The sequence below is a fragment of the Lepidochelys olivacea genome (assembly GCF_965140295.1).
Source record: "Lepidochelys olivacea isolate rLepOli2 genome assembly, chromosome: 9".
NCBI classification, from domain to species: domain Eukaryota; kingdom Metazoa; phylum Chordata; order Testudines; family Cheloniidae; genus Lepidochelys; species Lepidochelys olivacea.
In genome coordinates, this window is record NC_140419.1 from 22,990,623 (window position 1) to 23,007,272 (window position 16,650).

Genomic DNA, 16,650 nt, shown 5'->3' on the forward strand with positions numbered 1-16,650 from the left:
AGAAATAAAATAAAACAAAAACACTAGCATGAGTACTTTTAGGGAGAACAAAGGTAAAACAAAACAAAACACTACTTATGCTAACGACACCGACAAGGAAGGGACAACTGCTCCTTCCATCAGAGGCCAAAGGCCATAGAGAAGGAAGTGAGGGGGCGTTCGCCCATGCAGTGCTAAATAGCCTCAAGGCAGACCACGAGTGAGGGAGAGCACTTGGGGGCTAAACAGGACACTGCTGCCAAAAATCTCCGATTAGAGACGCCGGGGCACACAGACACCTAAAGTGGAGCACCCATAGGGACACTACTCAAAGAAGAACAAATACTTTATGCCCTGAAAGTTGGCAATCTCCGTTTTAAAAGTATATGAAGTATCAGGCTCTACATTAAGTGATTTAGGGGATGAAGTAACTGCTAAACTTACGTGGGAAAGACTTTCCTGTTCAGGACCAATATGTTTTTCCAAGCTGTTGTCCTGACCAACAGTCAGAAAAATCTGGAACCCTGTGACTAAAAAATCAGCCAGGATTGGTATTGTTTCTGGGGGTTAGTGTTATATCAATAACTTAAGCACACAGCACTCACATGAATTAAAACATGCCAACATAGAAGACTGATACAAGCAGCCAGCTACAATTTTAACTTACAAAGGGGGATAACAGCCCCACAACTCTTCTATTTAATGTAAGGATCCAGTGTGAGGGAAGAATTGGCTTTAATCCACCCCCAGCAAATAGGGAGGAAGGTGACTTTCCACCTATTTTCCTCAAGCAACCCCCAGACTGTTGAGGGAAGATGAGATGTGCCTTGATCCGTGAAAGACATAAATGCAGCCACTTCTCAACCCAAACGGGGTCTAGCCACAAATCTCATGGATCCCATCTCAAGAGTTGGGCTCATGATACCTACCAACCCTCCCTCCCACCCCAAAACTGGTATCCAGCTAAAGTTTATCATCAAACAGCCCTTTTATTCTTAAGGAAACAAAGTCTCTACAGGGGTGGGGGGAGGCAGAAACCCTACATGTCACCAGTCATTTTTGTTTGGTACGATAATTTCTTCCTGATAATAAAGGAGCAATCCAGTCAGGCCCACAGCATACCCTGAGCGTTACTGTAACTCCTACATTACCCATGGATAGAGTTACCACTTTTGAAATTAAAAAACCAAACAAATCTAAAACCCAGTACCACCCTCCCCCAAGGAAAGCCTGCCATAATCCCAACCCCCAACCACAAGGCAACTCCGCAATCTCCTGCCTTCAACAGCCACTTATCATATCTGGAGAGATAGCACACATGTATATATATGATCTATAGCCTCACATGTTTCTTCATTCTTGAGTGACTCAAACCCTCTCTCACACACAGGTGGTGCTCTTGCACATTAGTGGGCAGACAGCTGCTGTATTTCAACAATTTTGATCTGTTATCACTTAAACTGCAGAAGTGGGAACACTGCAGCATCCATAGCTGGACACACAAACTTTTAACATTAGATATCCCAGTGTACTGTGATACTAATACAACTCTTTAGACCCACATTTTAAAAGAAAAAAGGAAAACAGATTAAATTATTTTCCTGGCAACTGGTAAATCCATAAAAACTGCCAGACGGGTCAAAAACTGGCCAGGTGGTAACCCTACCCATGGAAGGGGAATGGGTGTTATGCAGAGCACCAGGACGGTGACCTCAGCCCAGGAGGGGGGGTCAAGCTACACAGTCAGATCACCTGTGAACTCCATATCATCTTGAGTGCCTCATGGAAATGGAAGGAGGTAGACATACTTCTTACACTTCAGAATTTCTCAGCACCCAATGGTTGTCAGTGCTCTGCTTGTCCAAACAATACAAGCCACACTGAGATGGGGCATTTGTTGTTGACTAGATATTACAAAGGTTGTAATAAATACATTTATTTCATTTCATGATTTCAAAGAAAAGCAAATGCCACCTACCTCCTTGGTTAGGTATATAGAAGACTATATAAAGGCCAGACAGAACAAAAGCACTCAAAAACAGCCTTGCTGACAATCATCAAATACAAAATTATTCACCTTCCAAAGAGTTCTATTAAGTACGGAACATTTATTTTGAGTCCCAAAATAAACCAAGTAACCAAACAACATACACATTTTGCCCCTCTTTGAGCAATTTAGAAGTGTAATCAGTTTACACAATGAACATATACACTGTATTATGGCTAGACAAGATTTAACATTCTTTTGTTAATTTGGCAGAGGAGAAAGACAATAAGAGAGAACACTACAATTTGCAGCCATCTGTGGTACTGAAAACAGTAATAAACCTGAAAAGTGCTGTTATTATATACTGCTCAGTCCTAACAAGCCATGATTTCAAATATTTATGCCTAAATTGATACCTCAACTTTTGTAGGAAGAGAAATATTTTTACCATTTTACCATTAATCTTGTCCACCAGTCCAAGATCCAATAGTACAATACAGTTTACACAGTCAGAGATCACTGGGTAAGTCATAGTCAATTATAAATGTAGGATGGTAAGTTACATAATGCTTTTATTTTTTAAACGTATGATTGACACCAGTTGTAATCATTGTCTTAGGTCACTTCATCTTTGTGCACAGAAGAATATTTCTACATACTGAGTTTTATGGGGCATATCTATTGTTGAACTCATTGCTTTGCTTACAAAATTTACAAAATTAAAGGAGGAAAAGTCAATATTTTACATTAAAATTCATGTAGAAATATTCATATACTGCTTAGTGTCAGAAGTTGTCAATAAGGTCTATATATAATTGCTTCTCACCACTTGCCTCCCAATTGAATAGGTTCAGTGTCCTAATGATACATCTAGAAATCTATACTTTGCCAAAGGAAACCTACAGACTTCTCAGTATGCTAGTGCTACAGGGCACATTTATCAACTTCAGGCCTCTGCTTTACTTTCTAATTACAACACTTCACCCAAAGATGTTACTTCAAGTCATAAACTTAGAGGAGAAAACAGACTAATCTGCAGATCGGTAGTTAAATCTTCTGCTTCAATGACATTAATTTGCTGGTGCACTTCTCACTAAGCAAAAAAAATAATGTTAACTTGCTTCATGATTTAGGTTTTTGTGAAAACCTAAGTTTCCTAAATCACAATGTTATGTTGTTCTAAAATTACACTAATCCTTGATCACATGCTTTCTATAGTATCTCATGTTAACTTAAACCATTACTAGAGAATCATTTTCACAGCATAGTGTTTAGGGTTATTGCCTCAAGAACGTGACTTAATTTAAATGGCAAAATGATTTGGTTTTGATGGACATTTAAGTGCAAACTTTTTAAAAGTAGAGGATTTTTGTTTGGTTGGGGGTGTTTTTTTTTTTAAATAAAGAAGCAGATCTTATTTTTGGGAGACCAAAGAAATGAAGAGGCTGATACCAGTCACTAAGTACTAAAGAATGGATCGGGGAAGCACTTGCCTTGATATCATAGGTGCTTGAACTAGGAGTGCAGGGGGTGCTCGAGCATCCCTGGCTTGAAGTGGTTTCCATTATATACAGAGTTTACAATTTGGTTCAATGGCGCTCAGCACCTCCACTATAAAAGTTGTTCCAGCACCCCTGTTTGATATCCTCCTCCTCTACTTCTTTGCTGAATGTAAAACTCATCAATATTTCTAGCCAAACCTATCTCACCTTGCAGGAGAGAGATTTTTCCATTGGGGCTTCACAGTGATTATAAAGCTGCACGTTTCTAGATCAATAATTGTCACAATAGGATTTTTGTTCCGTGGCAAGCTACACAGCAGTCATCACTGATCTTGGTAGCTGGTTGTTAGGTCCTCTTTAGAAGAAAAGGCACTACCACATAGTTTAGGACATATCTTTAGCATTTGAAAGATTGGGCTTTTACAGAATCAAAGTTTTGCTGGGGTGTTTTTGAGGGGGTGGGAAACAGTAAAGTTACACATTCCCCTGAAGTTGTGTGAACCTAAAACAGAATAGCAAAATAGCATGTAAGGAACAGAAAGCTCCTCTGACTAGCCTATTATTCATTTATATTATGGTAGCACCCAAAGGCCCTAATCAGGATTGAGAGTTTCCTGCACCATTTCACAATTTCCAAGTATACGGTCATGCTGATTTTCTTATTTAAGAGAACAGGAGTAGTGCACATTAGCTTAGCCAGATCAGAGTCTCACTTTTTATCTACCCTTTCTTTGCCTTTTTGTTAGCAAAGACATCCAAGTATGTCAGTATGAGAATTCAACCTCACACACAAGCATCATCCTCACATATAGGGAGTACCTGTTCTTCCTCCTGATGTGGACTCCACCTTTCCCTCTTAACCTTCAAGGTGGCATCCTTTCCCTCTTTGTCCCCTTATTCTCCCATCTCCAGCAATTTCCCCCAGTTTTATCCATCTTTCCCTGAATACATTGTAGCCCTACTCGCCCTTCTCCCACCAGATTCCACCTCCTGACACCATAGCCCTGATTAGCTCACTCCACCGCACTACCTGATAGATGCACACTCCCATGCATGCAGCAGTTCAGTTCTACTCCTCACTCCCCGCCAAGAGCTCCTGTGTCCCCCATCCCACTCCCACATCAGGCTCCGATATTCCCTTCAAGCCCCCTCCTTGGCTCTGTTGTCACACCGCAATGGCCCCCTCCCTCAAGGAGTCCTCTGGGGAAGGCAGATCAGTATTTTATATTGCTAACGCTGTTGCAAGCAGTGCAGGATATTTTGGGAAGAGTCAAAGGTGTGAGTAAGTGTGGAATGGAAGATTTTTTTTGCAGGCTGCAAGAGGCCAAAGGGGGAAGGAGAAAGAAAGCAGAGAACTGGTTAACTCAACACTGTAGCTAGCAAGTTCAGGCCAACGATAAGATGCTGACTCCAGCCCTAGGATGCTGTTCACAGCCGAGACTTGGCTGACAGCTGAGAAAGACGGGGGCCTGAATGTGCCTGAGCAGCCATAAGAAAGAAACCCCAACCGCAAAGACCTACAAGGCAGCGAGGCCAGCAAAGAAGAAAACAAGGTCTGCAGAGATTGAAAACATTGGCGAGACGGCAAGACGGGGAGCCAAGCCTTGCATTCCTGGAGCCGGGGTGTTTTGACAAAACTGAAGACACCATGGAAAGCTGGTTTGGGCTGGCACAGAGGGCACCAGGAGCAGAGGTCCCTAAATGAAACACCCGCCCACACCCCGTAGCCTGGTACTTAAACCTCTTCTGAGAGCTGGAGCAACTTGGAGATCACAGCGGATCCTCGGATGACCTGAGCCCAGGACAGAACTCCCGTCCAGCCTTCCCCCTCTTCTGCTTACGTTACACCCAGGCTTGGTCAGCCTCGGGTAGTATGAGTGTGAGTATGAAAGTGGATTAGGGCTTGGGGCACTAACGCTTTCTTCCTTGCTTTGAGTGATGTGGGAAGCACCCATCACTCTCCACTTTATTTTATTAATAAAGCTTTAAAACTTAGACACTTGGTCTGTTCCGTTATCTTCTCCCTTAATGATCCTGTGGCCTCAGACTGATCACCTGACGTCTCAGGCAGATTGGTAACAGAAATCTGTCACACCGTCAGTGCCCTGTAGCTCCTGCTCCCCTTCCATGCTCCAGTGAGCCCTCCCAGCAGGCTCCAGAGGCTGCTCCTGTCCACAAGGTAGCACATGTGCTGGGGGCAAGGAAGAAGCTGCCCAGCTAGAATCCTTAAGGCCTCCTATCTCAGTGGCTCCGCCCCCTCCATATATTGCAGAATATTATTGTGGGAGTCTAAGGCTGCTGCTGTACACATCAGTGGGCTGGAGGTAGGTGGCAGTTCCTCACTGCTCTGCCTGCTCCACATTCCTGCCCTGATCAGAGCACACTGGGAGCTGGGACACCTGGAAACTGCAGGCAGCTGTAATGGCTCCCCATGTTCTACAAATGATACAGTAGCCTCTAGTAGAGAAAGCATGACCTACAGGCAAGTTGGAGCAGCTTATGGCTTTATGTAAGATCATGTGCAGTCATAAAAGTCACTCTTGAAATTGCACTAGTCATGATAGTTTCCATGAGTGCTGGCAACATTAAGACTCTTAGTTTTGCAGACAGAGACATTACATCAGTACATGAGGAAATAAATGGGAACAGAAGAGAGAATATAATGGTATTGGATCATCAAAATGCAGACTTTTTAAAAATGTCTGGTAAGTCTAGACAGTTGTTCTACAATGTGAAGATAGTTTAAAATATAACCCTATTCATCTGCTACATTATACACAAATGACAGACTCCTATGCCCAGTGCCAACTTAAAAGGATGGAAATGGGAAGGAGACAGTGAATAGGAAAAATAAAACTGACACCTTTCACAGTGATTTCTTTTCTTTATTATTTTTATCTTTGCTTTTTGTTTTCTCTTTGGATTGTTACTGTTTCCCTCTAAGAAAGTTACAAATGAGAAAAATTATATTAAATATAATTTACACATTAATTTCTTTCCTTTTTAAAAAAAGTTTTTAAAAGTATATTTAAACACCGAAACGTGAAATGGTCTATTATAATTTATTAAATTTGATATATTTGGGATAGTATTAGCTCCTAGATTTCAACTACAGTTCCTTAGCATTCAAAATGTGAGAGTCATGTCCCCAAAAGAGTTATGGGACTGAATTAAATATGAGATTTTAAACGAATAAATGTTGGATTCTTTTTATTTGTCTTCTGGTTTTTGAGCCTGCAGGATTCACATTTGCAAGCTCTTCTGGGCAACCATGACGGTAGAAACTTACTTTATATTAAAAAATGAGAGCAGAGATTCTCACACAATGAGGACTTCGGGAACCAGGGCTTGAAGAAAAACAAATATCAAGAGATGCACAATGTTGCAGGAGTTGGCAACAATACATCTCAAGGGCAAGCTGCAATTTCATGTTGCCAAGAAGCCAAAATATTTTTGGATCATTTTGATTAAACAAGCAACAGTGCTCAATACAGTCCTCAATACAGTCCTGCAATAGAAGCTACATGACCAGACACTTAGTCTCTGCAGAATCCCATTCAAGTCTAGGTACCCCCAGACCCCAACTCCTCCCCACCTTTTTTTTTTTTTTTTGAATGAATCAGCATTTCAGTGACACCAAGCTCTCATGACCCTCACTATATAGATCTGATTGCAGGCTCAGGAACGATGTGCTGGTTTGAGAAATGCTCTGGGGACCATTTTATGGCTATAAAACAAAACATTTAGAAGTTGTAATTAAGGGAAACTGTTTGACAAGAAAAAATTATATTTCATGAACAAGTCAAAAAAAGTGTCCCAGAAAAAAAATTCATAACAGTGTCACAGAAGGTTATTGTTTTACGAAAGTACTTGGAGGTCAGATGTATTCTGAACAGGGACAGACTGATTTTTTGCTTTTCATCATATACAATAAATTACCTGGGACATAAATAAATGGAACAAACCTATACAGGAAAGTTTAGTACTTCTTATGCAAAACTGAGTCTTCTCTGTCATCACCAGTTACAAGGTTCTGCAGGTCAAATTATGCCCTCAAAGACAGTTCTCTATCCCACTATCTCCAAATTATGCCAAGACTGAACAAGGTTATTTCATTGCTTTTAATTAAGTTGACAGTTTTAATGGATGGGAAGCTTGGCCAAAGCAATTAAAATATAGTTAACAATTCTATTAATGATGTGCAAGCCACAATAGACTGCAGATTATTCTCCCAAAGTTTATTATTAATTAAGACGCAATAGTGTGCTAGGTCCTGTACAACAATTATTTTTGTCACCCACAAAATTCAGAAAAACACTAAGTACACAAGGAACACAGCAATTGAGGGAGAAAGTCATTTTACATAGCTACTTTTCCAACAATATTTCATTGTGTTGTTTTTAAATCAAGTACTAGAGATTAAAGAATCAGATTGCCCAGAACATCAACTTTCAGAGCATTGCACTCAGCTTTTCTAGAGAGTAGAACTTCCCTTTACTAAGTATTAGAGGGGTATCTGAAGAAGTGGAGTTTTTAACCCACGAAAGCTTATGCCCAAATAAATATGTTAATCTTTAAAGGTGCCAACGGACTCTTCCTTCCCTTTACTAATGAGTTTAACTGTTGCTTCTTTCTTCCAGGGTTGATAGGTGCTGTAAGTAAATGCTGACTAATAACCTTTGTGACTATAGCTTCATTTTAGAGATGAAAGTGAAAAAGGAAAAACCTCTAATACTAGAGGCAGACCGAGCAAAGCAGGTTTGTTCAGTGTGAGTTGCAATCAAATTAGAGCACAAGATTAGTATAACACACTGAGAAATAGCTAAAAGTTCCAACATTCAGACCATGGTAGTTGGTCCAAGAGCCAACTATTCACCTGGAGAAGACAGACAGGGTTATGGGCAGTTTAACCTATCTGTATCAAAAGCAGGTGGAGTTACAGATGCCCTGTGGTGCAGTTCCTAAATTCTGAATCTGTGTATGAATAATGTCCTGTTTCTAAAGTATATAAAGAACAGATGGCAAATGCTATCGTCAAAGTCAGCTGCAGAAAGAACATTTTACAACCATAGTAGTAAGATGCTTTGTCTCAAAGCTCTTTACAAACATTAAGCCTCACACATCCCTGTGAGGAAGGGAAATATGGTTCTTCAAGAATTCTGTCTGCAGCTTCCCACTCTGGGTTGCCTCTTGGTCGGAGCCATCTGGAAAGTAGTTACCACTGGAGGCCAGACAACGGTCAGTCCTGTGGTGTAAAGGGAAACGTGGCCCCTACTATGCTTTTCTACTTTCCTGCCACTGTTGTCCCTTTACCTTTCATGCCTCAATCGCTTTCTAGTAATCTGTCCCTTGTGTTTACATTAGGCCACAGTGGTTTTCAAACTGAAGTATACGAGCTCTCATCAGCGGGTACATGAGAAAAATCCTGTAATGGCAGACAACACATTTTATTTAGTACAGAGTTTTTGAAACTGTGGGGCACAGAGGAACATTTGGGGGTCAGGGGAAGCAGCCCTGAATTTTGAGCTGAGCCCCCTCTGAGTTACAATTTTGGTTCTGCCTCCCCCAACCCAGACAGGCAAGGTGGCCTGCTGAAGTCAGTCAGGGGGTTGAGGTGGCACTTCCTCTCAGAGTCCCGCTGGGCTGGGCTGGCTTGAGCAGCCTGGTGTCGCCCTTCCCACCACCCCCCACCAAACCTCCCTAGGGGAGTGTGCCCCACAGTTTGAAAAGCTCTAGAAGCTGTTGCTAAATGAAAGGCAGAAATTGGGGGTGGGGGCACATGACCCCATGTGCCCACCCATGTCTCTCTGGGGATATGTGGTAGACTACATTTGGAAAAGAGTCTGCAGCCTGAAAAGTTTGAAAACCACTGTAATAGGGTAATGCAATGTAGACACAAGGTACAATAGCTGTAATAGATATCCAGGTTACCAATATCCTTGCCCTATTGTTAAGGTTTTCGTGCCGAGTCTGCCCTTTTACAGAGTTGACCTCTATCATTTCTGGTATTCTCCTGTTTCACCTGCAAGCGTTGAGATAGTAAAGTCCACTAAACAATCAGGTCTTAAACATTGTGCCTCCTGTAGAACAGGGGTATGACTGATCCACATGGTGCTTGAATAGTAACACAGAAATGACTTGCTTAGAAAAATCCTGATTATAAATACTAATGGAGTGAGAGCAAAAAATTGAATATTACAAGTATCCAAATAAAAATATGAACAGTTGGGTTTGTTTTTGTATTTGTATTACTATTTCCAAATTGACATATAAGTTAAACTCATTAGTCCATTTGTTGAGGTGTGGACATTAGTTTTTCCATTTCCTGGCAAGACAAATGTTTGGCTACTTGCCAACTTGTTTGGCAAGTAGCTAGTATAATCAAGAGTAATTTCTCTTGAAAGCATTCCAGTCCTAATGTTTCTGCTATTATGCCCAGGATAGCAAGAGAAAGAAACTCAGTTACCTTCCATGCTACAGAAACTGATGTAAAGACATCTGCCAAAACACTCCTAATTAGGGGCATGACCACAGTAGACAAGTTAACGTTCCCTTATTCTTTTAGGCTTATCAAGAGTAGGTAAGGTGGCTGAATTTATGCAGCCAACCTGGGATGCACAAATGCAGTTGGAGATGTAATGGAACGCAGGTGAAAGTATCTTCAAAAACATCTTGACCATTTTTATTCATATTTCAAATTCTATTTTCAGAGTAGCTGGCATATTCTAGTATTAAACATATGTGCTAAAATATTTCTGTCTTCCTACAGCATGTAATTAATACAGCATGTTAGTGTTCTCAAACTCATTGTAAAAAACTCCTGCTTGACTGCCACTAATCCTATAGGTGCCTAAACTCACTCGGCACCTAACTTTCTGCTGTAAAAGTTTCCGAGGTGTCTAAGTTTTAGACCTTCGGGCACATGCACTGCTGCCCAACTCTAGGCATCTGGGACTTAGGCATCCAGAACGCTTCACAAACTGGGCAAGATAGGTGTTTTGCCGTCTGAGTCACATGTAGGGCCTGATCTGATACAGTAGACTTGCTCAGAAGCTGTGTATCAGAGCCAGAGAAGGAGGAGGTGCTCGCTCTTTGAGATTTGTGTTCCCTAGCCTCTGCAATTTTTCCAAACTATTCATATTGAGCATCTATCTGCTCATAAACAAGTCCCTCCAGTCCTTCATTGTTGCTCTTCTTCTACTGATTGAAATTGGTTGGTTTTCTTAAAGATATTCTCTCAAAATTTATTTTGCAGAAGTTCTAGGACGACTGTCTTCTGGCCCTCGAATCTATGATGCCCAGAAATAAAAGCTACACTTCAAGCATGTTCCTGCAGTGATCATCATTGGAGGGACTATTACCTGCTTGCGAGATGTGTCTATGTATGCAGTACAAAACTGCACTGACAACCTACTGCATTGCAAGCTTCTCTCTAGTTTAGATCTTTAATTTCCAACTTTCTCCCTCCCATATATGTTGTATTACATTCTACACCGTCCATCATATTAGTTTGTAGTTTTACCTGCTAAATCTCTCTAGGATCCATTTTATTCTCTCTCCATTTTCAATGGCATCCATACATCACTAAATTTAGTGATCACTGCTGCTACCTACCAAATATCTGTCCTTCCCCAAAACAATTTATTAGTCTTTCAAACTAAGAACTTGATCCTGCAAAATACTAGGTGTCTACAAATACCACTGATGGCAGGGGAAGTGGAGAACACTTCACATATCTCATGATTAAGCTCTAAATAAATTCCAAGAAGTAGTAAGTATGTCATTGTCTTGTGTTGCATTTGAACAATGGTTCAATAATTGCCAGGGGTATTTAACATTAAATGGTATGTTTTTAAGATAAGCTCTACTCAGGTTAGATCTGTTAAAAGTTATACAATGGCAGAATAATTGTATTTCAGGAATCTAATACAATCTGACAAATGACAAATCAAGTGTACTGTACCATATTTACTTGGCTAAAAGTATTGCATAGGAAAATATTTAAAACCAAGTTACTCGGTAATGTTCAATTATTTTCAACATACATATTAAAAAGAACGACGAGTACTTGTGGTACCTTAGACTAAAATTTATTTGGGCATAAACTTCCGTGGGCTAAAAACCACTTCATCAGATGCAAAGCTCTTAAAAGCTGTAGCTTTCAGGTGATGAATGTCAGAAGATATTGTTCAGTATACTGTATCTTGATGGCAGGTCAAACAGTAAGAAACACACTAGTTTTAGGTTCGTTATCTCAGATATTGAATTATGTGAAATAGTTTTTACTAACTATTGAAAACTCATCCACAGACTGCTAACATAGCAACCTTTGCTACCAGTTGGCCAGATCCTACATCTATTGAGTCAATAGGAAAACTCCCATTGACTTCACTAGGAAACAGAAGCACCATCTTTCTAAGTTGCCAGGGAGTACTCGACCCCTGCTCTGCCCCAGACCTCACCCTCACTCCACCTCTTCCCCCAAGGCCCACCCACGCTGTGCCTCTTCCTGGCCTCCATCTTCCCTCCCCTGTTCCTCCACCTCCCCGCCAGTGCCTCCTGCACATTGCTGAACAGCTGATCCGCAGCAGGCAGGAGGCGCTGGGGGAAAGAGGGAAGAGCTGATCAGGGGGGCAGGGGCTGCCGAGTACCCACTATGCGCACCAGCTATTTTTTCCCCCATGGGGAGCACCTTGGGAGTTGATGCCTATGCTAGTAGCAGGTTCAATATGCAGAATTTACTACATGCACTGCAAAACAGCAGTATATTTGCTTCTCCAGCTACTGCACAACAAACCGTACGTTTCTGGGGACCAGAAGAAGTTACTCCAATCCTCTCAAAGTTATTTCCTGTTCAAATCCAACAAGAAGCTAGAGAGTCATCTCTTTTAAAACATTAAGGAAAACTAAGAGTAGCCATACCAGACTGTAAAAACCTAGCATTTATATATTTATAAACAATATGAAATCACCAACAAAATCAGATTGGCACAAAAACTTTGACAATACAGCTTCCTTGGAGTGAAGTCAAAAGTCACTATAAATGTTGAAGTTTTTGTTAAATTTGGTCTCTTTTCCATATGTCAGGACTACAGAAAATTTTAATGTGGAAGTTGACTTGATCCTGTGAGCATTAGGCATCTGAATATTTCCATTGATTTCATTTAGATTAGTTGAGTTAATAAACTGCTGGAGTGAGTAAGCATATGCAGGATTGAACCCTTAAATAGCATAAAAATACAAGATAAGATTAGAAAGCAAGATAAGAACTGGTAAAATATCTGTACTTTATAATGGTTAGGATGTGAACAAATTGAGTATTGTAATTCACACAGTGGATATTACTTTTCATATAGCCATACAACAATTTGATTCCATTTTTAAACACTTAAAATTAACTAAGTACTGAGGTAAATTCTTTGTGTTTTTTTTTTAAAACACTGTCCCAATTATATTGAAAGCAAGCATACCACCTTTAGGTAAGACATATATTGAAACTTCAACTGGACAATAAAGTCAATATGTCCAACTCTAGATAAATTATTTTCCTCTAATGCATGTTATTTCTTGTTCAGTTTAGCAAGTTCATTTATAATCATCTAATGCAGGGGTTCTCAAACTTCATTGCACCGATTACTACACAACCCCTGGGGAGAGGATCGAAGCCTGAGCCTGCCTCAGCCCTGCCGCCCCGGACTTGGGGGAAGGGTGAGGGGGCAAAGCCAAAGCCTAAGCCCCCTGCCCTGGGTGGGAGGGCAGGGGGCCTATAACCTTAGCCCCGCCACCCAAGGCTGAAGCCCTTGGGATTTGACCCCGGGTGGTGGGTCTCAGGCTTCGGCCCCGGATCCCAGCAAGTCTAGCACCAGCCCTGGTGACCAAATTAAAACAGGGTCGCAACCCACTTGGGAATCCCGACCCACAGTTTGAGAGTCGCTGATCTAACAAATTGTCCTAGAGAATGTAAAGGCTCATGTTAATATTTGCTTCATATAAAATTTATCAAATATTTGTTCTCTCGTACTCACACTATAACTACAACCCACATCCTCTAACTATACCACGTCAGATATATCACTGTGTGAAACCAGATCTCTTCCCCCCTGTGCAATTCAAAAGGAGCAAGCCCAAAGTGAAGAAATAGCTAAGTGAGAGCTAGATACTGCCTGCATAGTGTATAAGCCATTTTAATTTGCTTGCTGAGAATCCTAAATTGAAATGTCAGAACTACCATTTGCAATTAGGTTTAATGCCAATTTACTGTCTCCAAAATGTGTTACTTTACAACATCTCTTCTCTTAATTAATAATACTTAGTTTTATATGCGACTTATATATGTTCATTTCAATGTACTGTATTTCAGATTAATAGCTTTTTATTGATGAATACAGTATTTTAAATGTCCTATATTTTAAGTGGTAGAGAATGATACAAAAAGCCGTATGGATTATTTCTAAAGTCTATTAAAATAATTCATATCGTGCAAGTTATTTTTTACAACACACATGGCACAAAACTGAATATGCTCTACTTTGTGGAGGTATTTTTAAAATGGGTAAGAAAATTTGTTTTCATAATAATGCCTTTCATGTGCAAGGTAGCTAATAAGCACCTCAGAACAAAGTCACTAGGGACAAGAACCACTGAACTATTCTCTTGAGAATGTCAAAAATATGGTTAATTGACTACAGTACAAATAATTTAAAAATCACAGATTCACACTTACAGGATATTCTGTAAGAGTTCAAATTAATTTATATATATTTTGTGTGTGTGTGTGTGTGTGTGTGTGTGTGTGTGTGCTCACACATGACCTTGCATATGGTTTTTTACATATTGGCAAATAGATTAACTCTTGGCTACAGAAGTTTTACATTGATCTAATTACTATTCAAGGTCTAGTATTTAAAATAGCTAAACTGCTTGCTGAATACTGAAGCTCAAAGCCCTGTAGGGTTACTATGAAGCGTAGCCACATTTTTCTCCAGTAAAATAAAAGGCAGTTTAAAAACCCTACAGAAATTCTGCTACCGCAGCTGAATCACCATTCTTTTACAATTTAGTGAATTCCCAGACATTTCTTCAAACCCCGTTTTAATTCTGTTACAACAAACACACATTTCTCATTTCTGTGCTCACAAATATGAGTTTGAATAATATAGTCTTAATTTAAATCTAATAAATGTACTATTGCTTTGTGTACATTATAAATTGCATCTGCTTATCAGTATTTGTAAGCCTGCTTATCTAAAGACAAAAGGTCCCTTTATGAAATCTACCTACACATCTTTGGCTGACAGCTAAAACAAACAGCATCAGTGTTTGCAATAGGCAACCTCCCCAGCATCTTTACATTCAATTAGTTTAAAAACCCAGAACACTAGAGTACCAAAAATACCCACAAAGGAAACACCTAAGTGGCTTATTTAGAAAATTAAATACATTACCAGACGCATCCTGGAGTTTCTGAATCACCTGCAGGGAAATCAGACTAAGAATCTGACACTGGAACAGTATTCCTTAGTATTACAGAGCCTGATCTGACTCTTACAGAATATCAGGCAAGTCTGAGGCTGTAAACCTTTGAGTTGAGTTCATTATAGGAATCAGAAAGCCACAAAGAAAAAGAAAGAAAGAAAAAAGAAATGCAGCCCACAGACAGCCAGATGAGAAACTTCTGGCACCTCTCCAGCTCAGGAATTAATTCACTGTAATTTGGAGATGTATAGTTTTGGAAATGAAAGGAAACTTGAATTTACGGATGAATTTGTTCCTGCCTTAGTGGCTCTGCAGAAACGTGCATGTTACATCTCAGCTCGTTTTTAAAATGTTCATCCAGGAACAATACTGAATCAAAAGTTAATGGGGGGTGGGGAAAAAGACGGGGGAGCAGCATGTGCACACATACACACCCCTTCCCAAGATGCCAATACAAACTTCAAATGGATCATTCCTTCAGCTATTTGCTGTGAATTTTATTAATCCCAACACAGAGGTAGGGTTGCCAATTCTGGTTGGATGTATTCCTGGAGGCTTCATCATGTGACATAATATTTAATTAAACAGTAATCTTTAATTTCTGGAGACTCCAGGACAATCCTGGAGGGTTGGCAACCCTACACATTTAATTCCTTTATTGTATCGAAGTGGATTCATGGCTTTTTACAATGCACTTTGGACAAAGAGATTTTTGTTTTTTGTTGCTTGTGCAATACCAGGCAGCTAAAATACATCATTAAAGAGAGATCATTCACAACTTTTCAAGCAACTGGAAAAAAATGTCAGCATAATTATTTGTTCAAGTATTTGTATTTTCAGGAAATAGTATCAAAAAGATTCAAATCAACAGTTCAAGTGCTAAAGAAGATATCTAGCAACAAATGTTGTGTATATAGGTGGAAGGGTCTGTAAAGGCATAAATAACTTCAGTCATTATAAAAACTGCCTCTGCCAATGCAGTCTTTCAAATGCAGTTTGAGCTCTTGATTTTGTTAGCAAAAAGGATAATTTCAATTGTTTGCATTGAGCATTTGCTTCAGATTGTCTAAGGAACACTCTGGTGAATTTTGATATTTCCCACTCATGTAAGCAAAGTGCATGTTAGCATGCAAAACATTTTTAAGTACACACTTCAAAACATTATGGTAGATAAGGAACAATAGAATAAGAGGTTTCAGAGTAGCAGCCATGTTAGTCTGTAGCCGCAAAAAGAAAAGGAGTACTTGTGGCACCTTAGAGACTAACCAATTTATTTGAGCATGAGCTTTTGTGAGCTACAGATCATGATGATGATCCGATGAAGTGAGCTGTAGCTCACGAAAGCTCATGCTCAAATAAATTGGTTAGTCTCTAAGGTGCCACAAGTACTCCTTTTCTTGTTTTAATGGTAACTATTACTAAGAAAATAATAATGGCCCTCACCGTTAGATGTATGTTAGTTATGTTAAATTTAACTCAAATCTACAGGGACCAAAGATGTTAATAATGAGTCTACCCAGCCTAAAAAACTGGAGGGATTCTTGAGTCTGTCGTCTTCTTAACAAATCAGTTCTTTGAAAAAATAATATTAGAAACCCTATTACTAAAACAGGGAAATGCAAAAATCCTTATATTAAAGGGTGCCTAGCTAGGATGGAGAGTCATATAGAGTGTCCCAAAAAGCCAGACAGTCAGCTATTCACCAAC

The 16,650-nt window shown here is 39.9% G+C and overlaps 1 protein-coding gene across 1 annotated transcript in view; it reads right to left on the reverse strand.

The window, feature by feature from the left end:
• IQCJ (IQ motif containing J) overlaps positions 1–15,020 on the reverse strand; it is a gene marked incomplete at its 3' end in the record, with an annotated part of 95,359 nt that extends 80,339 nt beyond the window's left edge. The window contains exon 1 of the mRNA XM_084639896.1: positions 14,913–15,020. Within this exon, the coding sequence (XP_084496022.1) occupies positions 14,913–14,921 (9 nt within the window). The 5' untranslated portion in view covers positions 14,922–15,020. The remainder of the gene's footprint in view (positions 1–14,912) is intronic.
• Between the last annotated feature and the right edge of the window lie 1,630 nt (positions 15,021–16,650).